This window comes from Ursus arctos, unplaced genomic scaffold, assembly GCF_023065955.2.
Source record: "Ursus arctos isolate Adak ecotype North America unplaced genomic scaffold, UrsArc2.0 scaffold_24, whole genome shotgun sequence".
Classification (NCBI taxonomy): Eukaryota; Metazoa; Chordata; class Mammalia; order Carnivora; family Ursidae; genus Ursus; species Ursus arctos.
Window position 1 is genome coordinate 35,825,698 of NW_026622919.1, and position 23,265 is coordinate 35,848,962.

The 23,265-nt window shown below is 47.3% G+C and overlaps 3 protein-coding genes and 1 pseudogene across 5 annotated transcripts; all 4 read left to right on the forward strand.

Moving 5' to 3' along the window:
* The first annotated feature begins 660 nt into the window (after positions 1-660).
* Positions 661-5,075, forward strand: LOC113268943 (C-C motif chemokine 15-like). Of its 3 annotated transcripts, none has more exons than XM_026517577.4 (4): positions 661-819; positions 2,791-2,844; positions 3,322-3,436; positions 3,840-5,075. In XM_026517577.4, exons 1-4 carry the CDS (start codon positions 744-746, stop codon positions 3,955-3,957), a joined length of 363 nt encoding a protein of 120 aa, XP_026373362.2. In that variant the 5' UTR covers positions 661-743; the 3' UTR covers positions 3,958-5,075. The 3 variants fall into 3 exon arrangements, with proteins under 3 accessions (XP_026373362.2, XP_026373365.2, XP_026373364.2); XM_026517580.4 differs by having other exon boundaries at positions 662-819; positions 2,791-2,838; positions 3,325-3,436; XM_026517579.4 differs by having other exon boundaries at positions 665-819; positions 2,791-2,838.
* A 4,528-nt stretch (positions 5,076-9,603) lies between these two features.
* LOC123002029 (calmodulin-1-like) lies at positions 9,604-11,363 on the forward strand (annotated as a pseudogene).
* A 2,095-nt stretch (positions 11,364-13,458) lies between these two features.
* On the forward strand, positions 13,459-16,208 carry LOC113268942 (C-C motif chemokine 14-like). The gene is made up of 3 exons (XM_026517576.4): positions 13,459-13,676; positions 15,451-15,565; positions 15,998-16,208. Exons 1-3 carry the CDS (start codon positions 13,481-13,483, stop codon positions 16,086-16,088), a joined length of 402 nt encoding a protein of 133 aa, XP_026373361.3. The 5' UTR covers positions 13,459-13,480; the 3' UTR covers positions 16,089-16,208.
* Positions 16,209-16,536: 328 nt separating this feature from the next.
* CCL16 (C-C motif chemokine ligand 16) lies at positions 16,537-21,900 on the forward strand. The gene is made up of 3 exons (XM_026517581.4): positions 16,537-18,344; positions 21,055-21,175; positions 21,606-21,900. Exons 1-3 carry the CDS (start codon positions 18,272-18,274, stop codon positions 21,736-21,738), a joined length of 327 nt encoding a protein of 108 aa, XP_026373366.2. The 5' UTR covers positions 16,537-18,271; the 3' UTR covers positions 21,739-21,900.
* The last annotated feature ends 1,365 nt before the right edge of the window (positions 21,901-23,265 follow it).

A 23,265-nucleotide genomic window follows, 5' to 3' on the forward strand; every position in this document is an offset into this window, starting at 1 on the left:
CAGCCTCAGAGGTCACATGGGATAAGCGATTGATTGAACAAGCCACAAGCCCCTCTCCATTTCTAGGGCAGAGAACATAGACACCACCACTGGGTGAGAGGAGTGTAAAAAAATTCACAGCCATATTTTAAAAGTGCTGCAGGGATAAAAGCCAGAGATAAATGCTTCCCCTCTCTTCCGCCTGGCGAAATATTCTGAGATAACTTCATAAGGCTCTTCAAAAAAACTCTCAGCAGAGAGGTGCTGAGGAATAATGAGATTGATACATTTTTTGCAAGTAGAGCCAACAGTATTTATTAATGGATGAACGCGGGGTGTGAAACAAAGCGAGGAGTCAAGGATCAGGAGTCTGTGTGAGGAATCACACCACTGGTTTACAGGCTATTCCTGCACTGGAAGTGCTTTACTCCTGGGGCAAACACTCTGACTTAGAGGATGAAATTAACCTCCTGGAGGAAGGGTCCTTCATGAAATACTCTCTCTGTGTGCCTGTATCCCTTGGGCGGTTGGGAAAGCATGAAGTCTCCTTTACTATCTACTTCCTGTTGCATTCCCAGCCTTGTTCCCTTTTTCAGAAATAGCATGTTGCCTATTGTATAGCCAAAGGACGGCACTCTGAACCTCTGCCCTGTGACTTCCTGGTCTTCCTCTCTTATAAATACAAGGGCAGAGCTGGGATCCCAGAGAGTCAGAGAGCAAGAGAGCCAGGAGTCCTCAGACCAGCTCTGCCTGCTATCGGGAAGATGAAGATCTTCACGGCTGCCCTCCCCTTCCTCATTCTTGCTACTGCCCTTGGATCCCAGGTCGAGGTCGTTCATGGTGAGTTCAGTGAAACTTCCCACTGGTGACGCGGTGCACGGTAACTCGTGAGCTGGGGAGGAGACGCAGAAGGGCACCTTTGTCCTCTGACATCGTCCCCTGCCCCAGGCGGGGATGTGAATTTGGCACTTGTTTAAAAAGCAGCACCAACAGGCTATAGACCTCTCTCTCTGGGAAAACTGTGTACAAATGACTGGTCCCCCTTGGGGAAATAACTCTCTCCCTTTTCATGACCAGAATTATTCGATGCCTTCTCTTAGCTGACATAGGACTGTTAAGTGCTAAATCAAAAGAACTATAGTAAAATTGTAAATTTGCAGAAAGCAGCATAGAATTCTACAATGTTAGTGTAATATTATCATTTTAGAGAGGAAATGAGACAAGCCCTGAAAGTGCCTCACCCAAGTCCACCTAACCATTCTATTTATTTAACAAACAAATAGCTAGTTCTTCCTATGTGCAGGCAGGCACTGTTCTAAGTGTCTTATGGACTTCATACATTAGATCCTCCTAACAACCCTGGGGGGCGGACTATCCACAACTTGTATAGTTCTGCCTATTATATTATTGTTCTCATTTTCCAAATGAGAAAACCTTAGACAACTTGCTCAAGATCATACAGCTATTAAGTGGTGGAATGAGGGTAGGAGCCGGTTAGGAAGCTGCTATGGAAAGGCAAGGTCACTTAAGATTTTATTTTGCAAGCCCCACACACATCATAGCAAGCATATCAGGTCTACACACATGCCTCCTTAAATAGAATTCATGTGTAACTATTTAAGAAATGATCTAAAAGTTTAGTTGCCTTTGCCTCATTAGCCTAATGCAGGTCCACAATCCTTTCTCCAAAACTCTGGGGTAGGATGTGTTTTGGAATGCAGAAGTATTTAGTTTTTAAAAACATAATACAATATGATCCAGCAGTTCCATTCTGGATATATACCCAAAAGAACTGAAAGCAGGTACGTGAAGAGAGTTGCATACACCCATGCTCAGCACAGCATTATTGATAATAGCCAGAAGGGGAGAGCAACCCAGGAGTCCATCAACAAATGAATAGATTTTTTTAATGGGGTATCCACATACAATATATTATTCAGCCTTAAAAAGGAAGGAAATTCTGACACGTGCTACAAAAGGGACAACCTTGAAGACATTATGCTAAGTGAGATAAACCTGTAACAAAAGAACAAACACTGCTTGGTGTGGCCTGGGGCTTGGGGGCAGGGAAAATGGGAGTGATTGCTTCACGGGCACAGAGTTCCAGTTTTGCAAGATGGAAAACGTTCTGTGGATGGGTTGTGGTGATGGTTGCGCAATACGTGAATGTGCTTCGTTCTACGGATCCGTATGCTTTTGCACATGCTCACAATTGTGTCGATTATGTCTATTTCACATTTTCAATAACATAAATGACATTTTTTAAAAGATAACACATACCTGGACATTACTTAAGGTCGCTGGCAGAGTCTGAGACGTGTACTTCAATCAAACGTGGTAGTATTTCTGCGGCAAACACAAATAGTCATACTACTGGGATAAATAAAGATCGTGAATAGCCTCACTTCACTTTGGGTGACATTGTGCCACCGAATCAGTTAACGAAAAATTCTGCTGTTTCCTGAGCCCTTGTGGATTCCAGAAATGTATAGAAAGTATTGTGGCATGTTTCACATTATGTACCCATTCAACCGATTTATTCATATCGGATCTACAGTTTGCTTTTGGTATTTCAAAGTCAGTCGGATGGATTCACGTCTCTGACAGTCTCAAGAATTTCCTGAAACACCCCAGGGCCCTGAGAGAGAAAAGGGGCCTGGAGGCAGACCTCGAACCCAGACCGGGGTCCAGTGGTGCAACATCATCACCTCCCTACCAGGGGATGGGGCTGAGACATGAGACCAGAGGAGACATGGAGACAAGGCTGCCTCAGTGATTTCTCTCCCCTCCTTGTTTGTTTCTCCCAAATAGAACCCATGGTGGTGAAAATTCAGCATGAACCATTCATACATATGGAAGGTAAAGGTATATAATATAACATTATATTATAGCATATGTTTAAAAGCAGCAGCTGCACAGATCTGCTCAATGACTTCAGAACACCTCATTTACAGGGTGGGGGTAGGGGGAAGGTGGGGAGGGTCCTGAAGTTGGTGAATGTCCCAAGAAAGATCAGGATGGACTGTTAGAGGTGACCTCTAGTCCACCCAGATGTCTCTAGAGTTGGCTCACCTGGGGGCAGAGGTGCTCACTGATGCCTTCCACAGAAATGAAATACTCCCTCTTCTATCGGAAATGGCCGTGGCACTGTTACGGCCTTGCCTGTGTGCCCTCACATAGCTCAGCCCCAAGGAGAGTGAAGCAGGTGCAGGCCGAGAGGGAGAACATCCTCCTGGAGTCCTGTGCCTTCTCACCCTCCCCAGGACTTTGGAGGAAAGAGGGAAAGGACCTAGTCTTCCTTGAAAAGAGACCCAGTCCTTAAATGGCTCTTTCCCCTTGCAGCAGGCTTTCACCGTCCCTCTGACTGCTGCCCCGACTTAAAACAACGAAAAATTCGATGTGCAAACATGAAAGATTTTTTTGTAACCAGCAGTGCATGCTCCCGGCCAGCTGTCATGTAAGTGCCAAGCTCACTAGCCATGTCTTGGGAGGGGAGGACGTGATGGACAGGTGTGTAGAAAAGTCCCACCCTCTGGATCCTGCCAGGTCCCAGGAGGCTTGTGTCCTCATTAGGATCCTGCAGGGCATCAGGTAAGAGATGCTCGCAGTGAAGAGGCAGACTGGGGACAGATGGAGAGAGCAGAAGACAGCCTGCCCGAGGAAATACCCATGAGTCACTAAGGCAGCCTCAGAGGCTGAGGCAGAGTCTCAGAGAGGAGGTGCCCTGAGCCCCTGTAGCAGAGAAGGAAAAGAACATGCTGGTACGAGTGGGAGATCCCAGAGCCGGGGAGGAAGGGGCTCCCCATCCCCATTTGCTGAATGCTCCTTAGTTTGTAATCGTTCTCCGTCTTGCTCCCCAGCTTCCTCACCAAAAAGGAGCGGCGTGTCTGTGCTGACCCTTTTGATTTGGAAGTTCAGAATTGCATGAGGTCCCTAAAGATGAATCACGTGGATGTGAGAAAGAGGAGGCTTGCTTGAGAAAGGATGCTAGGTGCCAGCCACCCCACCTCCACTTGTCTTGTCCCAACTCCCTCCTGGGATTTTCTTGGCCTGAATTATTTTTCAAAAAGCAACAACTACTGTTCTTTTTGTTCTGGTTATAAAAGCAATGTATTAATAAAGAGTATCCAATGTAACTTTCCTTGAAATTTAACAGGAAAAAGAAACTATAGGAATTGCTGAAATTTGGATTCTGTGTTTTTTTTCCAAATGATATAACATAATAGAATGTTTTAAAAGCTCAAAACATTCAAACTCATTCAAACATAGATTGAACATGTGTCAAAAATGTGCTTAACCCATTTAATGAGGGAACCATAAAACTGAGTCAAAGATCATCTGAGGAACAGAGATTTATATAGTTAATTGGGGATGGCATTCTGATGTTAAGTCAGAGAAAAACAGATTAATATCCTATAGGAAAATAAAACTGTAACTCTGGGGATTATCTTTTCTTTTCTTTTTTTTTTTTCATGGGTAGGGGCAGAGGGAGAGGGAGAGAACCTTAAGCAGACTTCACGCCCAGTGTAGAGCCCAACACAGGGCTCAATCTCATGATCCTGAGGTCATGATTCAAGCCGAAATCCAAGAGTCAGATGATGCTTAACCAACTGAGCCACCCAGGCGTCCCTGGGGATTATCTTTTCTACTGGACAAAAATCATTTACATCTGTGCTAGATAAAAATTTGCAAGTTAACCTAATTTCACAAAGTCAGGGGCCCCATCAGGAGTAAGTAGAACACCACTGGAGAGGACATTCCCCCTACAGGAGCCCTGGGGTGGGCTTGTTGGACAATCTTCCAAATGACATTGGAGGGCCTGCCTGCAGTCATCCTTCTGCCTTATTTCTACATTTTGGATATTTTCTCTCAACAGATATAACTTCCTCTTTAAAGTTAAAGGACGTTAAGAAAACCATATAAAGTTGGACTGAACATGGGTAGTGAGATCAAGCCCAGCATTGGGCTTCATGCTCAGCGGGGAGTCTGTTTGAGGTTCTCCGTCTCCCTTTCCCCTCCCCCACTGAGTGCTTTCTTGCTTTCTCTAAATCAATCAATCAATCTTTAAAAAATAAAGTTGGAGTGAATATCAATTTTACATTCATATCTATTCATGTATATACATTTATATTTATAATTAGTAAGTCTTAGTCAACTGTCTCAAAATTCAGAAGAAAGCACTGAAATTCTAAACAAAATTTTTTTTAATTAAAAAAAATATAAAACGTATCTTGCTTTTTGGGTGATTTGCCATAAAGAGTTATAGGGGAAAAAACTCACTGATGACCAAATATCTGTCATAATAATAAACACTATTAGAAGAAGAAACCTGAGACAGTGATTAAAGCTGGGGATTATTATAACTCTAAAGGGATTAAATACACATTCACACTATGTCTCCTCTTATTCTCTCTATGAAAAATAGTTAATCTTTGGAGGTTTGACTACGGTGTAGAAAAGCTTCTTCTGTTCCATCATTTAGGAGTAGGGGATGGACAGAAGATGACTGGGGAGTAAGAGGTAGAGCACAGATGTACACAGTTTAGCCAAGCATTCCACGTAATTCTTAGGCAGGTGGTCTTAGGAAGGACCTCACTTAGACCATTTTAGGAGGTGCAGGTAAAAAAGGTAGGCAGGCTAGCTGGTGGACCTGTGCCTTAGTAAATTTCACTCCTTCAGGGATTCCGCTCTTTTTTTCTCAGCGGAAGTAGAAATCCCTAGTTCCCTGGTTGTGAATGCAGTTTCTGAGGATGGGGGCACTGGCTCTGGTGGGCAAGGAGGAAGGAGGGGTAGGACTGGTCCAACTTTCACTGAGGTTGTCGGAAAGTTTCATTTCTAGGGAGTAGAGGTGGTGGGACTCCTTTCTTGTCTTTGACCAAAAGTTGTCCTGGGCACTGCCCAGCTCTCTCTCTCTCTCGGGTCCATCGCCCCTGTGGAAGGCTCCCACACAGATAGCCTTCTTTACTTAGAGAACTGTGCTTGAACCCATTTATGACCTCTCCTGTTGCTCTCATCCACTTCACTGTATTCTGTTGAATTCAGCAGCTTTGAGTTAACACCAGCCCACTGAGAACTGAGTGATGGAAACCGCAATTTTTGGCTTCTCTGCAGAGATTTTGTTTCAGAGCCTCGGTGAAAATCTCAAAAAGTTGTTAGATTGAAAGGGCGCTAGACCCAAGGGGAAAGTGTGTGAATTCATTGGTTTCTCTGGCTGGCCAAGTTGTTAGCTCAACAGAATGAAATGGAGAGCACGGACCACTGGAACCATCTGGACAGTAGAGGACCAGGTGTCTCATCAAGGCTTTGGGTCATGACAATGGCAGCTGAACGGAAAGGGGGAATGGACACTGAGACCTTCCTTTCTGACCAAGCATCTGGTCACTCATAGAAGGTCTTTGAGATCTTGGAGCAGACAATGGTTTGTTATGTCTACGTCAATTACATAATACATACCCTATTTTCACAGTTCCTCAAAAACTGCATGTTCTTTTTTGCTTCCTTGCCGTCTGTGGTGCCTCTGCCACAAATACTCCTCCTCTCAACTCTCCCCAGCAAAACTCAGCCCAGCCTACAAGGTTCAACCTAGATGTCCCTGTAAAACCTTCCCTTGCTATCTCACCTCCCTTTCTCTGGAATCCTGAAACTTACTTATTGTCACTCAATGACTGAGTAGCCACTGAGTGGCTATTACACGCTGTAATAGTCAGGATATACAGAAGACTGAAAGTAAATATGACCTCTGTGTGCAAGAATCATATATATAGCTCCTCTCTAAATCTCCAAGTGGTCATGCAACAGTGGATTAAAACGATGAGGTGGTCTTATGAGGGGCAACCAGCCTGGGCCTAACACCTTCCCAGGCCCCATGTGGGCTACCCAAAGGTTGATGCTGACCCTTTGAACAGTCCAGGGTCTGGGGCGCTGACCTCCATGCAGTTGAAAATCCAAGTGTAGCTCTCTAAAAACTTAACTACCAACAGCCTACTGTTGCCAAAGCCTCCCTGATAACATAACAGTCGACTCACACATATTTTGTATATGTATTACATACTATATTCTTATAATAAAGTGAGCTAGAGAAAAGAAAACAAAACATTATTAAGAAAATTATCAGGCAGGGGCACCTAGGTGCCTCAGTCGATTAAGCATCTGCCTTCGGCTTAGGTCATGATCCCAGGGTCCTGGGATCAAGTCCTACATTGGGCTCCCCTTCTGCCTGCCATTCCCCCTGCTTGTGCTCTCTCTCTCTTTCTCTGGCAAATAAATAAATAAATAAAATCTTTAAAAAAAAAAAAAAAGAAAATCATCAGGCACAGAAAATACATATACAGTATTTACTGTATTTATAAAAAAAAAAAATCCACATGCAAGTAGACCTGCACAGTTCAAGCCTGTGTTGTCCAAGGGTCAACTGTATATTGAAGCACAACAGGCAGGAAGCTGTACTATAGATCTGAAACTTTAGCATGCATAGAGGCTCCTAGAGTGTGCTCTTCCAGACCCGGTCTGGGGTAGGCATGGCCTGGGGGAGAACTTGTCCACCAGAAAAACGTGAAGAAATCCCAGGAAATTAGCAAGGGAAAAAGAAAAGAGGATAGCTTGACCACCTCTCAGAGAAAGCAGAGGGACTCTGAGATAAAGCAACAAAAGCAGAATCCAGCTAATGAGAAGTCTATGCAGACAAGAGAAAAATGATGACTACTTGGAAAAACCTGGGTGCTATCGCTAGCTAGGTGTAGCGTAAGCTCTATGGTCAAAATTTTGTGGAGCTAACTGTCATGTGTTATATCCTTATAAAATGATATTAAACTTTACCTTTCAGCCTGACTTAGCGTAATGTTTCAGAACCATTCTTCAAAGAATAAAACATTAACCATGCATGTGGGAAAAAAAAAAAAAAAAGAATCACCTGGAGGGCTTGTTAAAAACACAGATTACTGGATCCTAGCCCCAGAAATTCTCATTCAGTAGGACTGAGTGGAGCCCAAAAAAACCCAGCATGTCTAACAAGTTCCCAGGTCCTGTTGATGTTACAGTGTGGAATGGAAATGTGAAGAACTCTCACTTCGGACTTTGTAATTTCAGCATTGTTTGTGACTTTTATAAAAAGCACATGTTTCTTTAGTAACCAAAAAATAATTTCAAAGAATTGAAAAAAAATAAATCTTTATGGTCTTAAGAACAAAGAACAAAATGAGCCAGTTCTTGACTTGTGTTGACACATTTTTTTCAATGATGAAGTTTATCAGAGCTATTTAATTATAAAAGAAATATGCAATTGGGAAAAGTTTAAACACAGCTAAGTAAGTCTGACAAACAATTTTCAATTTTTAAAAGCAAAAATCTTAGGGGGAAACCTGCCTGGCTCAGTTGATAGAGCAAGCAACTCTTGATCTTGGGGTTGTGAGTTCAAGCCTCATGTCGGATATAGGGATTATTTTTAAAAACTTTTTAATCTTTTTTTAAAAAGTTTTTTAAGGTAAAAATTTTGGGAGTTATGCAAAATAGCTAGAAAAAATGTGCTTAAAAGTTCTAAAAAAAAAAAAAAACAGGGGCATCTGTGTGGCTCAGTTGGCTAAACTGCCAACTTTTGATTTCCACTCGGGTCATGATCTCAGGGTCCTGGGATCAAGACTGCCTCGGAGTCTGCTTGAGATTCTCTCTCTCCTTCTCCCTCTGCCCCTCCCCACCACGTTCCCACTTGTGCACTCTCTCTCTCAAATAAATAAATAAATCTTTAAAAAGTAAAATAGAAAGCTGCACAGAAATCATCAAGGCATAAAACAACAAATGGAAACATCCACATTTTTACACAGTGAAGGTTTTAAATATATAGCTCATTCCCTTCTCTCCTTCCCCCCCCCCCTTCATGTATTCATGCCCTTGGTGTGAACCGGGGGCTCACCTGAGGACCCAGCTAGAACTGGGTCAGAGGGCATGATCCACATGGTTGAGGCCAGTGTCACTGGGACTGAAGATACAGCCAGTATGGCCAGAAGATTTGGTATACACAGGGAACAGTGCAAAGAGGTAAACATATTGAGGTTAAGGGGAGCCAGATTTCTCACCCCTGAAGTAGAGAGGGAAACACATAGAAAGGGAAGATTAAAATAAACCCTGTGGTGTTGACTTGGAATTGAATGTTTGGTACAAACTTCTGGTTTTTCATTTAGCTAGACTGATGATATAGAAATTGCTATAAATGCTTAGATTGAAATAATAGAAATAGATATAAATTTATATACACATTTATGCATATATGCTCAATATATTTTCTAGTTCTGTCCACTAAGAGCTCAGACCTAAGAGCTCTGCCCCTCCCGTAGCAATGAGCACCCTGAGCACCCAGATCTCTCAAAACCATCATTTACTAACAGGAACCAGGACTCGTTGGAGAAATGGCTGATTCCCAGAGCTGGGGCAAAGTATAAGATGAGCCTCACATCATCATTTTCTGCCAAAAAGGAAATAAGCAAGGATAAATCAGAAATCTTCAAATCTTTTAGAGAATGGGGCAGTAGTGCTGGGAGCCTCGCAGGCAGGGGCCATGACTCACAGTGCTGAGCACACACGGCACGCTAGCAGCAGCAGCGTCAGGGGCTCCCCCACCATCACAGCCCCTGCACTGGGGCAGCCACACCCCGCTCCCTCTGCTCCTCCTCCCTTCACTTGCACCATGGCTGATCACTGAGTTCAAGGAAGCTTTCTCCCTATTTGACAAAGAGAGCGCTGGCACCATCACAACAAAAGAACTTGGAACTGTCATGAGGTCACTGGGTCAGAACCCAACAGAAGTCCAACTGCAGGATATGATCAACGAGGTGGCTGCTGACAGTAACGGCACCATTGACTAACCAGAGTTTTTGACTATGATGGCTAGAAAAATGAAAGATACAGACAGTGAAGAAGAAATTTGTGAGGCATTCCCAGTCCTTGACAGGGATGGCACTGGTTACATCAGTGTGGCAGAACGACCTCATGGCATGACAAACTTGGGAGAAAAAGAACAGATGAAGAAGTCAATGAAATGAGCAGAGAACCATATTGACGGAGATGGACAGGTCAACTATGAAGAATTCATACAGATGATGGCTGAAAATGAAGACCTACTTTCAATTCCTTTTCCCCCTCCAGAACAAACTGAATCTTTTACTTACCTCTTAAAAAAAAAAAAGTTAATTTACACATTCTGTTTCTCTACAGCAAAACTGAGTGTCAAAATACCTTAGGTCCACACACACAAAATCTGCCTGTATTGGTTGGTGGTCCTGTGTCCTTTAAAGATCAAGCTCCCACCAGTTTTACAATATAAATACTTATACCCCCTTAATGATAAAGCAGCACTTAGTGGACTCCTTGCAGTTCTGTTTGCTCATGATTAATACACGGTTTGGCCAGTTTTTCATGCATGCTGCTTGACAACTGAGCATCGTCAGACATTTGCGTTAAAAATGATAAGTGAAAAAAACAAATTTAAAGCCTATTCAAATGTGTTCTAGTCCAATTTGTTAGTATAAATTGTCACGGCTGGTTTACTTAAACATTTAAAATTTGTTTACCTCAAGATGTTTTGCAGAAACATGGATGAAGGATAAACTGTCTAGACATAGCACCACTCAGCAGGATGGCCCTCTTATACTTCTGTGTGCCCCGACCCAAAGTGACAATGACACCTACCCTGGTGGCCTGCTGCATATGTTGGGTTAGCGTTGTCCTCATTGTACTAGAGTAAAATGGGTGTCAGGCTATCACCATGCACACAAAGTTTTAAAAAGGAAGGGACCATCTTTGGACTCTGTTTTTTAAAACCTTCTGAACCATGACTTGAAGCCAGCAGAGCAGGCTGGGGCTGTGGACTCTGCACAACCATCACCATTGCTGTTCAAGAAATTATAACTTATGTCCATTCCAAGTTGTAAATGTTAGTCTTTTTTTCCAATAAAAAGACCATTAACTTAAAAAAAAATCGAGAGAGAGGAAAAACCAGGAAAAAAACACAAATATAAGTTCCCCCCTTGCACAAAAATTCTCATACTCTCAAGGCAGAATTCTATACCCAGCAAAAATATCAATCAAGCATGAGAGAGGAGTAATGACTTCTTCAGACAAGCAGGAACTCAGAAAATGTATGTCCACACACTCCTTCTGTATTATTTGATTTTTTAAAATCAATGTGTATGTGTTGCTTTGGAAAACATTTTTAATATTTTTTAAATAGGTACTGCATACTTACCAGCTGGCAACAGAACACTTAAGGTCTTCTTGTTGTGACCGAATTCCATTCATCCCACTGTATTATAATTTTCACTTACTTTTTGATTCCCTCTTTGAGCTAGGAGTCCTCTGAGGTCAAGGTCGTCTTCATTCCCATCCTCCATGCATAGCCCAGTACCTGGCATTGATATTGTGGCAAAGAAGTGATGTAGTCATTAAACCCATTCCATTTTCCTCCTGGGCACACAGATGATCTATATTTTTCATATTTTCATCATTAAGTTGGAGCCAGGTGCTTTCATTCTGGCCGTGGAGTGGAAGTGAAGTCATTTATATCATTTCCGGTACACGAAAATCTCCCGGCTCTCTTCTGCCTCTTCCCTTTGTAGCAAACTTGGAGGCCTTGTGTTGAAACTGGGGGAATCACAGACAGAAGAAGCCTTAGTCCATGAATAGGTGCGTGAACAGCTCTCCCCAACACACACACCCTCATCCCACTGCTCGCACACATTGAACTATGACTTGAGCAAGAAATAAGCCTTCATTTAATTAACCCCCTGAGATTTAGGGGTGGTTTATTATAGCAATTAGCATATACAGACTAATGTAGATAGGAACTTAATAATTTCTTGGAAAATAAAGGGATTTCCTGTAAGGCTCTTAGCAACAACTTGGCAGGTAGGCTAAGTCTCCAGGAAAACAAAGTAAACACTGTTTCCTTCCAACTCATATTCTCCCCAAAAACAACTTATTTCCTCAGATGGTTCCTAATGGCAATCATTATTTGATTTGAAGAGTTTAAGTAGTATTGTTATCGATAACAAATATAAAACATGTCTAATAAATGGCTATCTTGGCAGCCCAGCATGTTTCCTGTGAGACGTACATACTTCAACCCGCTCAGTTAATTTATTCATGCTTCTTCTGAAACAGGCGTTTATACCTCACCTGCTCGCTGCCAGGCTCTGTGTGAATGGGCAAAGGTAAAGAACAGATGCCCCCTGCCCTGACGAATCCAGTCAAGGAAAGAAGATGCGAACAGCTTTCCAACCACAACAGCAAGCAAAATGGGCCCAGGGTGCCCAAGAAGAGTGTGGTAAAGGCCACCAGACGGAGTCCGCAGAGGCCAATCTGTTCAGCATCCCAGTCATCCTGTAAATATGAGCAAGTCCCTGGCCCTTCTGGAGCCCCAATTCTTTCTCCGTAAATGGCCACTTTAGACTTATCTAAGGATGGCAACACATGGCCTGTGAGCTGCACCCTAACAGGAACCATATGTTAGTCACAGCACTCCCTCTGAGGGGTGTGACGTGGCCTCAGAACGGTGTCCAACAAAGAACTCTGGTCCACCCCTAATCAGGGAAGCCTACTAGCCATCCCTGAACAAGGCGTTTTCTAGGTGCCCATCAAGCTTCTCTGTTAACAAAAGTCAGAAACCAGGAGAAGATCCCAAAGGGATCCACCTGAGCTCAGACTAAAGGCTTTGCAGAAAAGCCACACTAGCCAGGACACATTCCAAGACAGGTTAGTCGGGGCGGGGGGGTCCCATGTTTCTCCATGGCATAGAGGTTAAGAACACAGACTTGAGAACTAGACTGCCCAGGTTTGAACCCTGATTTCACTTATCAACTGTCAAAACTAGGGCAAGTTATTTATGCTCTCTGTGCCTCAGTTTCCTCAACTGCTGATTGAAAGATTAAATGGGCTAATATTCATAAAACATTTGGGACAGTGGCTAATGCATATAGCTGCTATGTAATGTTTGTTAAATAAATTATCTACTGAGCATCGTGGCGCTCATACCCTCGGGTATGGTGAGAGGGCGGTGATAAGGCTGGGAGCTGCAGGTTCTGCGTAAGTGTTTAAGTGAAGAGCGCCTAGCCTAGATTAGTAAGACCGGACTTGGGGGGCTCCAGGCCTCATCCTGGTACCCCAAAGCCCCTCTGATCTCGAAACAGATCCTGAACCGCCCCACATGGCCTTGTTCCAGGCCCAGAACTGGAATTGGGCAGAGGCCACATCCCAGCCTTGAGTTCTCACACTAAGTGTGCAACAGTACCCCCAGGCCCTGTGCTGTGGCCTACACCAAAGGAAGGGCTTATATCAAAGGAGTTAAATTTATTTGCACTAGGGATAGAAGGCAATTTCCTCCCTGAAATCTTGGCTCTCCAGGCTTCCCTTGCTCCACCCTCAAAAAACATGCAGGATATGAAATTGCTGAGGCATTGCTACTCCCTACTTCCCTTTGTCATCTTAGTTCCCTCAGTTAAAAAAATATTTTGCCTTGATGATCATTTCTCAACACCTCTTCAGCCCAGGAGCCTCCGAAGTCCCTACCAGGTCAGCTCTCCCCCTGCGGCTGCTCCCCACCAGGAGGATGAAGGTCTCCCCCGCCAGGAGGATGAAGGTCTCCATGGCAGCCATCTCCCTCCTCCTCATCCTCATCACCTGTGCCCTGGGGCGCAAGGCTGAATTCTCCTCACGTGAGTGCAACACCTTGTCTTCCTTCCAACCTGGCCCCTGTGGGGAAAGAAGCAGGAGTAAGCTTGCTGGGGATATAAGGAAGAGGGGCTCTAAAAGGAGGTCTGGGGTCTTCTTCAACTGGTTTCGTCCTTGCCCTCCAGGACCAGGCCCCGCCATGGAGTGAGGCCTGTCTCTCCACTCCCTCAGTTCCTCTCTCTCTGCCATTAAGTAAGAGGGGCCTACCCCATCTGGGGGACATTATCCCCAGGGAGATAGAGGAACAATTTGGGAGGGGACCCTCAAAGCCATTTGTCTGCTTGCCTCCTGAGACTGGGGCCACCTGTTTCCAGAGTCAGCCCCACCCCGTAAGAGCAGCCTTGCTTAGGTGTGGGCTGAGGGGAACCACAACAGTGCGGGTCCCACCTCGACCACCCTTTTCCAGCTTATTTCTTAGGATGAGCTGCCTTCACACACAACCAAAACCATGCCTCACCCTTCAATTTTACCTCCTCTCCTTTTCTGAACCTGGGGGGAGACAGAGACAATTGTTGAAATAAAGCTGGTCTAACATGAACGGGAATCTGGGCAGTTTGACTTGCCTCTCTGAGGAGGCGTTTGGAGCTCAGAGGGATAGAGTAGGAGTAGTCTCGGGGACCAGCAGACCCCTTATCCCATTCTTCGGGAAAGAAGGATGTCAATTGGGTAAAAGAGCAGGCCTTTCCCTCCCCACCTACGTATGCGGCCGCCCCTGGCGACCACAGAGGCCACTGCCCGGACACTCCCAGTTCTGTCCAGGTTAGCCGCATAACGTGCAAACCCCCATCACTCCACTCCATGACCACGCTGCTTCCTTTTCTCCAGGGCCCTTGGTCAGAAATGCCCTTCCTGCTACCTCCATAAATCAAGCTTGACTGAACGTGTGATTTCCACTGTCCCCCTCCCGCACCTCCTGTAAGAGCCATGAAATTTCAGAATCAGAAAATCGCTGGCAAGTTCACCTAATCCAGTGATGTTTAACATTTTTTTAGATCGTGGGAACTTTCTTCAAGCAAAATCTTACTCAGAAACCTAATAAGTAAAAGAGCGAAAAGGGCCAAAAAGGGTACTATCCCCAAAACTCTACTCCTAAATGCATCAGTATCTCTGAAATAGACCCCAAAGCCCCCAGATCCCAGGAAGCTCAGTGTAAAAACCACCAATCCAGTCCAACAGCCACATTGACAGATGAGGAAACTAACGGGAATAAAGTTGCCATGGGCACAAAGCCAGCAAAGGCGAGGGGTGGTTGGGATCTGGGTGTCTTGACTCCCTGTCCTTGGACCTTGGTGTCAGCTTCCTTCCCTCTTTGCAGGACAGGAGTTCAATGGGGACACAGGCAGAGAGGGCAGATTGGGAGTGGCTGGGTCTGCACTCCCAACTGGCACGTGTCCCTGTCCCCCATGGGCATTTCTTCCAAATACTCCTCTTATGTGGAACATTTGCGCGAGCCTGCCCCACAGGAGTGGTGTGTGGTCACTGAGAAGATTTGGGTTTTGCTAATCTTCAATCCAGAGTTGAAGGTCATCAGCCAGTCTTTCTAGGAGAGATTGAAGAACGGGAAGGCAGGTGATTGCTGATGTGGGAGGAGGGAAAGAAGAGCCAGAGGACTGGGAATCCGCACAATCCTATCTCCGAATTCCGAGGGACCCCCTCCTCCTTCCTTCCCTCTTCCAGCCTCTGTCGTGCAGAAACAGCTGGCAGGTCTGGCCTTTAACAAAGAGCCCCGGCTCAGCTTCCCTCCTGCTTTCTCCTCAGGTGGACCTTACCACCCGGCCGAGTGCTGCGTCAGCTACATTGCCCAGGCAATCCCACGTCACCGGATCACAGATTATTATGAGACCAGCAGCCAGTGCTCCAGGCCTGGGATTGTGTAAGTGGCCCCACACACTCTACTGGGGGACAGGGAGCCTGCAAGCCTGAGGCGGGCCGGGGAGGCCCAGGAATGGAGACTCCCCAGAGCACCTCTCAGGTGCAGCAACGGGCAGCAGAGAGGCAAGCTGGGGGCTTTCTGGACTGGCTGAGCCTGCAGGGAGCCAGAGCAAGCCCAGAGGCATCAGCGGAGGCGAAGGGAAGGCAGGAGGGCACTTCCAGGGGCAGGAGGAGCACGGAGACTAGATGGGTCCGGGGGTCCTGAGGGGCTGGAGAACATGTCTCAGAGAGGAGCCTGGCCTTGAGCTGCCTCTAGCAAAGGAAGGAGAAACAGCCTAGGTGGGTGAGGAGTTTGCTCGCGAGGGCTGACCGGCTCTCACTTCCCGGCGGCTGGATGCCTCGGGTGGTGACCCTTCTCCCTTTTGCTCCACAGCTTCATGACCAAAAAGGGCCATTCCGTATGTGCCAACCCCAGTGATGACTGGGTCCAGGACTACATCAAGGACCTGGAGGGAAATGAGTGACCCAGAAGTAGCGGAGAAGGGCATAGCTGGCCATCTTAAAGAGAAGAGGCCACGGCCCCCCTCTCAGCCCCAGCCACCTCTCAGGAGCCACCTTGCCTTGAATTAAAGACCTTGAATTCATGCCCTCCCTGCCCTCACTCAGTTCTACCAAATCTACTCACTGGAGCCCAGCCGGGCTGGCACCCTCAGCATCGGCCTTTGCTCTGCAGAAGTGTGGTCAGCTCTGGGTGCAAAAAACAGGTCAGGCCTCTGATGGGGGTGGAGGGAAGCTGAAGCCATCTTTACACAATTATTGTCAGGATGGTAACAGATACCATTGTCTTAGCGCTGTCTACCTTCCAAGCAGTAAGTAGCCTATGTGAATTATCTTACATGACATACACAAGTGTAAAGCTAAGAGTTGTCACCTGATTTTGCAGGTGAATCTTCATGAAGCCTTCTTTATAGCAGACAAACTTCAAAGCCCTTTGTTCTGTGCTGCTCCCAAGGCCTTCATTCCCAGCCGTCTGGGATAAGAATGATTCGTGAACTTATTCCATCCAACCCTTCCTCTCCACTTACATACATCAGGTTGTACTGTATCGTTAGAGTCATTTTTGTGTCCTCCACAAGGCCTAACAAAGCCTGGCCTATACCAGGTGCTCACGAAATGGATGGATGGATGGATGGATGGAAGGAAGGAAGGAAGGAAGGAAGGAAGGAAAGAAGGAAGGAAGGAAGGAAGGAAGGAATGAGGCAGGAACCAAGGGGAGGCTGTGCCCCATGAATTACACCCAGCTGCCTCCAAAGGCTCTCAGACCCATCTTCAGGGGACAAGGGGAAGTCCTATGTACTCAGAGTAAGAGCATGCCCAGTGTAGGCACTGTGGCCATCCTTCCCTGGCCACTGGCCTTCCAAGACCAGGGCCAAGAGGAGGCTTGTCTGCTAAAGGTACAACCAGGCTTCTCTAGACCTCCTTTCCTCCATAAACAGCAGCCAAGGGGGGACCCCACAGACATACCCTCCCTACCCTCATAAAAAGCCACAGCTTCACCACCACTAACTGTTTTGAACCCAGCAGGACTAAGTGCATTATACAACTTTTCCCTATTTATGAGCAGTCATGCCAAACAGCAAGGCCCATAAGGTCTCACTCTGCCCCTGCCTTCCTCTACTCTCATTTACTGAAACACTCCCCACTGTGTCTCTAAAGTTCGCAGTCCACTGACAGCAAAACCCCCTGTATCTTCCATCTCTCCTCTGAACTCTGCCTTCAACCCCAGGAATGGGGTCCTGACGCAGTGTGAAGAGAGAAGATGCTGAGGGACAGGTCAGCCCTGGTCAAGGCCAGGGGCATGGAAGCTGGAACTCTGGGACGCAGAAGTTAGTTGTCAGGTGCGTGAGGTTGGAGCGCCCCCTGCTGGCCATGGTATACAGGAGGGCTGGCCAACTAGACCTAAACTGTGTCTGAGTTCAAGGTCCAAAGATTAAAAAAAAAAAAAAAAAAATCAACAAACAAGCTAAACAGCTCAGCAATAAATGAGGACCCAAGGATCAGCACATTGTTTTTCTCGATGTATTAGTAACATAATCTGTACAGGAAATAGTGTGAGTTCAGTCATGTGTCAGACTGAGGATGGGGGATGCTGTTTTCAGAAGCCTAAACCCTACCCCTTGCCCCAGTCTGTGCACTCTCTAATCCTGTTTTATGTTCACCTTCCCAACGATGGATCACCTGGCGGAACTGGGGTGGTTCCACCCTCCCTCCCCCTCCCCCAAAATACAGATGGATGGCAGGTAAGGTGGTGAAATCACACAGATCCAATTTTCAGAACTGCCTGCCTCCTACCTGTGTGACCTGGGAGAATTTCTTTAACCTCTCCAAGCCTCGGTGGCCTCATTTATGAAACAGAGTAATAATCTCTGCTTCACTACTGTGGGGATTAAATAAAACAGGGCATACAAGATGGCCACACCCAGCACACACAACCACACTCGTTCCCTCTCTCCACTCCTCTCCTTTTCCTGAACTTAAATCTTATTAATTCAACTGCATCAGGCCCCACCCCCCCCCTTTCAGCAAACACTGAGGGAGGCACCGCCTCTCTCCCCCACCGGCTCTGAAGTGGTCAGAGTCCAGAGAGCCGTGAAGTCAGAGTGGACGACCAGCCTTTCCCCTGAAGCTGAAGGGCCCCCTTGACAGGATGAAGGTCTCCGGGGCTGCCCTCTTTCTCCTCATCCTCATCCTCACCACTCCTGCTTCGCACGGCCAGTCAAGTGAGTCCACCTGTCTCTGTAGGGCAGGAATGAGAAAGGGGAACAGGGCAGCTGGCAGCGAGGTGACACCAAGAGCCCTATCAGGTCTCTGTCACCAGCCGCAGGGCCTCTCCCCTCCTGCAGGCACACCTGCTGTCTGCAAACTCTCCCCTTTGCAAGTAGAGCTGGGCTGGGGTCCAGATCCCTTCTGGGGTCATCGGGCAGTTTCAGGAAGCTGGGTCAAGGTCACGTCAGGAGTCCCGAGGATGGAGAACAGGAATGATCATTGGGGGGAGCCAAGGAAGTAACAGAAGAGATGATAATAAACATTAGCAATGAAAGGAGAGCAAGACGGGTGGAGGAGAAAAGCTGCAGGTGCTCTGGGAGAGCAGGATGAAAGGTGTCAGGGAGGCGGCTTAGCCCAGGAGTGGGGACTCTGAACCTAGACACCCATTCCTGGTAGTGTCTGGCACAGATTGCTGGGACTACCATGGCAGCCAAAAGAAGGGCCAGTGGCATGCCCAGGTGTGCAGTGTGAGGATGTCATGGCCTCCTCAATCCCCATTCCCCAGCCCAGGCCTAAATAAAGTCCATAGAAAAGAGGAAAACAGGAAAGGGGTTGAAAGGTGTGGGAGCCACAGGATGCTTGGGACCTATGGAGAACAAGGTTTGTTTAGCCCACTTTCTACCCCTGACTCAACCACCATTTATGAAAGAGACCACATACCCACCTCCAGGTGCCCCAGCCCTTCTTTTCTCTCTAAGGCTACCCCGGGCACATGGTCTGGCCAGACTCTGCCTGTATAAACTCTCAGGGGAGCAAGGATCACACACACCATGTAATCTGCTCACACACTCTCAAAATGCCCCTGAACTGTGTGAACTTTGCTTTGAGTACCAGGGTCATGGACGTCACTATGAGCAGAGCCACATCTGGTGGGTGGCAGGAGGCAACAATTCCTTAGCAAAGGTCAAACAGACCGCTGCAAAGGGTTCAGTCTTCCAAAAACAGAAAATGGCCCACCCAAAGCATGCATCGGCCAAATAGTACTCTCGAGATATTCCAGTCTTGGCCACCAGGCTGGAAGCAAGGGGTCAGGCTGCAAAGGAATTTGGGGGCTGGGGGAGGTCTCTGCCTACCCTCCTGTGTGGTATCCCCAACTGATGAGTAGTCAGGGGAGCTCAAGGGAAACACAGTGCTAACAACCAATGAGGCCAGCATCCTGTCGGCATCAAAGAGGGGTGGGAAAGTGGCAATTCCAGGCAGGGAGAATGGGCATTCCTACCATCTGCTCTCAATTATAACAAGCACTGACAGAGCCTTTCTATGTGCCAGGCTCTGCATTAAGGGCTTTACCAGCATTTTCTCAACTAACCCTCACCATGATCCTAGGACACGAGCATCTTTTTACCCTCATTTCATAGATGAGGAGACCTAGAGAGATGAGGAGACCATGATTCAAATCATTTAGTCCAGCTTCCTACTCAGGATGTCTGACCCGAAGCCTAAATTAGAAGACTTTCGTTCCCACGGGGCGCCTGGGTGGCTCAGTCGTTAAGCATCTGCCTTCGGCTCAGGGCGTGATCCCAGAGTTCTGGGATCGAGCCCCACGTCAGGCTCTTCCACTGGGAGCCTGCTTCTTCCTCTCCCACTCCCCCTGCTTGTGTTCCCTCTCTTGCTGGCTGTCTCTATCTCTGTCAAATAAATAAATAAAATCTTAAAAAAAAAAAAAAAAGACGACTTTCATTCCCACTCCAACTTCTCTGGCTCATTGCTTACCTCACCCTCCTCCCTGACCCCAGCCCCCCTAGGGCCTCTAGGATAGAGTCCACACTTCCCTCCCACAGCTCAGAAGGTGTGCTGGTCCCCCCCCGCCCTCCAATTTCATCTCTCTCTTTTTTTTTTAAGATTGTTACTTATTTGCGAGAGAGAGAGCATGAGTGGGGTGGGGGAAGAAGGGGCAGAGGGAGAAGCAGGTCCCCCGCCGAGCAGGGAGACTGATGCAAGGCTCGATGCCAGGACCCTGGGATCATAACTTGAGCTAAAGGCAGATGCTTAACTGACTGAGCCACCCAGGCACCCATGTTGCATTCCAGCCATCTGCAACTGCTCGGAGCTCCCCACACACAGCTTCCCCCACCTTCAGGCCTTCATACCTTTCTTTCTTCCAGACCCTACAACCCCTTTGTTTGTCTCAGTCCCACTTGGCCATCAAGAATTAAGCCATGCACTGTGTGCTAAGCCATGCACTTCTTCCCCAGACACCCAGGCTGGGTTAGGTGTCCCTCATTCTGTTTCCAAAGCACCTTGTGCCAAATTCTATTCTATCCCAGACCACATTCCACTGTAGTATTTACCTTTTCACCCTGACTAGACTGGGAGATACTCAAGAGGAGTGACTGTGTCTTCCTCATGCTTTTGCCCCCTTAGAGCTTGGCATGTAATAGGAGCCCATACGTGTTTGCCAAACCCAAGCCCCGGTTCACCAGCAAATGTGAATAACCGAGGCATCTACACCTAACGAAACTCAGTTCAGAGGCTGGAGTTTCTACGTGTGCGTCCTCCCCCACTTTTTTCGCTTTCTCTGTTACACATCAAGCTCTTATCAGCCCCTGCTAACAGATGGCTTTGCTATCAGAGGCATGGAATGCAAAGGATGGGAGATGAAGGTAGGCAACCATGGGCTCCCTCTACACCTACTTGGCTCTGCTTTCCATGTGATTCCCTCAGAAAGTCCTGAGTCGTTGAACAGTTCTCAGACCTGCTGCCTGAAGCATCATGAGAAAGTAATGCCAAGGAAACTGGTGGTGGGATACAGAAAGGCCCTCAACTGTTACCTGCCGGCAATCATGTAAGCATTCCCTGCAGATACTTCTGTGGAGGGGGAAGGGGAACCCCGGGGCCAGAATGAGATGCACAGAACCAAGAAGTCTCCATGCAAGGAGGGGAGTCGTGATTAAGGACTCGGGCTTTGAATCTCACAGGGCAGGCCTGGGTTTAATTCTTGATTTTGCCACTTAGAGCTGTGTGGCCCAATAAATGGCAGCCATCATGAAACCCAAGCCTGAGCGTCTTGGCTCAGCAGGAAACAGGCTAAAACAGGGATGATGAGGTCTAGAACCTAGACAGGGAGGCCTTCTGAGGGAACTCAGATAAGGGAGGCCCGGGGAGGCAGTGAAGAGTATGAGGGGAGCCCCCATGCAAGCTAGACATGGGGGGAGTGTGGACTGAACCCCCCACCCCACTCCATGACCACTGACCGTCTAACTCTGCTTCCACAGCTTTGTCACCAAAAAGAACCGCGAGGTCTGCGCCAACCCCCAAAACAAATGGGTCCAAGAGTACATCAAGGATCCCAATATACCTTTGCTGCCTCCCAGGAACGTGGCCCGGGTTAAAAGCGTTAGGCCATAGAAAGGTCACACCACAGCTCACCGTGACCATCAGGCCTTGGTGGGAGTCCAGGTTCCGGAACGAAAGGTGCAGCCCTGTGAATATGCGGGGGGGGGGGGGGGGCGCGTGTGGTCTGAATGCCAGTCGCAGTCAGAGAAGCTAATTAAAAGTATTTCAAACCTGTTCTCAATCTCTGGAGGAAATGCCAAGGGTAAGGGAGACGGAGATAAATGCATTCTTAATACACAGAAATACATATGTCATATCCTTTTCGCTCTTCCCGCGCCTCACCTCACACCCACACAGCAGCCGTCCTAGATGATTATGCTCGGCTTGCAATGGCCCGAGCATCTCTGGCCTCTGACTCATTAAAAGCCCCACAGAATTCTTCACTTTTCCTGTCTATCCTTATCCCTTTACTAGATCTCTTCTTCTTCTTTTCTTTTAAAACATAGCGCTTTTTTTTCCCCCAACAGGCCAGCGTGGGAAAATTCACAGGCTAATAGTTTTTGTCCCTGTCGCAGAGGTTTTGCTAGATCCCCTGATATGCAGATATGCCGTCTTCCCTGGGCGGGGCCGGAACGGGGAGAGAAGTAGGGATCTCAGCTCCCACACTGAGCCACTGGCATGTGTCACACAGCGTCATGTCTCCAGGGCTTACCCAGGTTGCAGCACTTGTCAGGGGCTTCATTCCTTCTTAAGGCCGAATAACGTTTCATCGTGTGTATGTGCCACATTTTGTTTACCCATTCATCCATCGGCGGATGTCTCGGTATCCATACCCCTTTCCTTTACACTAGCCAGAGCTAGTGGATCTTGGTTGCCGTTACTTGTGCCCAAATCCCAAGTTAACACCTTAACTTGTATGGTGACTCGTTCATCGCCACCCAGGGGCTCAGAGGCAGGTAAGGGTCCAAGGCTCTGACCCACATGCTTCCCGCCCTCGTCCGTCCACAGGGAGCCAGTGCTGCCTGCGTTAGAACCTCCTGGACTGGGAGTTCCTGCTCCTTGATCCAGGGATTTCTCTCCTCCCTCCTTGCCGTCAGAGCTGAGGGGTTACAGTGGAATATGACCGAATGTCTCCCTCTAGTAGCTCACAGCCCAGGAATGCCAGAATCACCAACAGATACGATGCAGTCAGGCCCAGACCTTTGTTGGCAGAGGCCAGAGTGCACGTGGGGGTGGCAGGAGATTGACACAGGAGCTAGAACAAGGTCAGCACGTACACCCACGGCAGCAGGAAGCTTCAAAGTCCTGAGCCAGCACCAGGGTCAATGTCAGGGAACCAGAGTTCAAAAGCCTAAAGGACAGGATGGGGATGGGGCTGAAAACAGGAAGCACAGGCTGGGGCCAGGATCCTGACAACCTGGAAAGGAAACGCTGTTTGTTATTTCTCTCTCTCTCTCTCTCTCTGGGTCCATCAGAGTTCAGAGGCGAGATGTCAGTCTGAAAACCTAACTGGGCGTCTATATAACAAAGTCAAAGTCCCATCCTAGCACATCATATAAAGCTTGCCAGAAACTCCTAACGGTTCACATGCTAATGGAA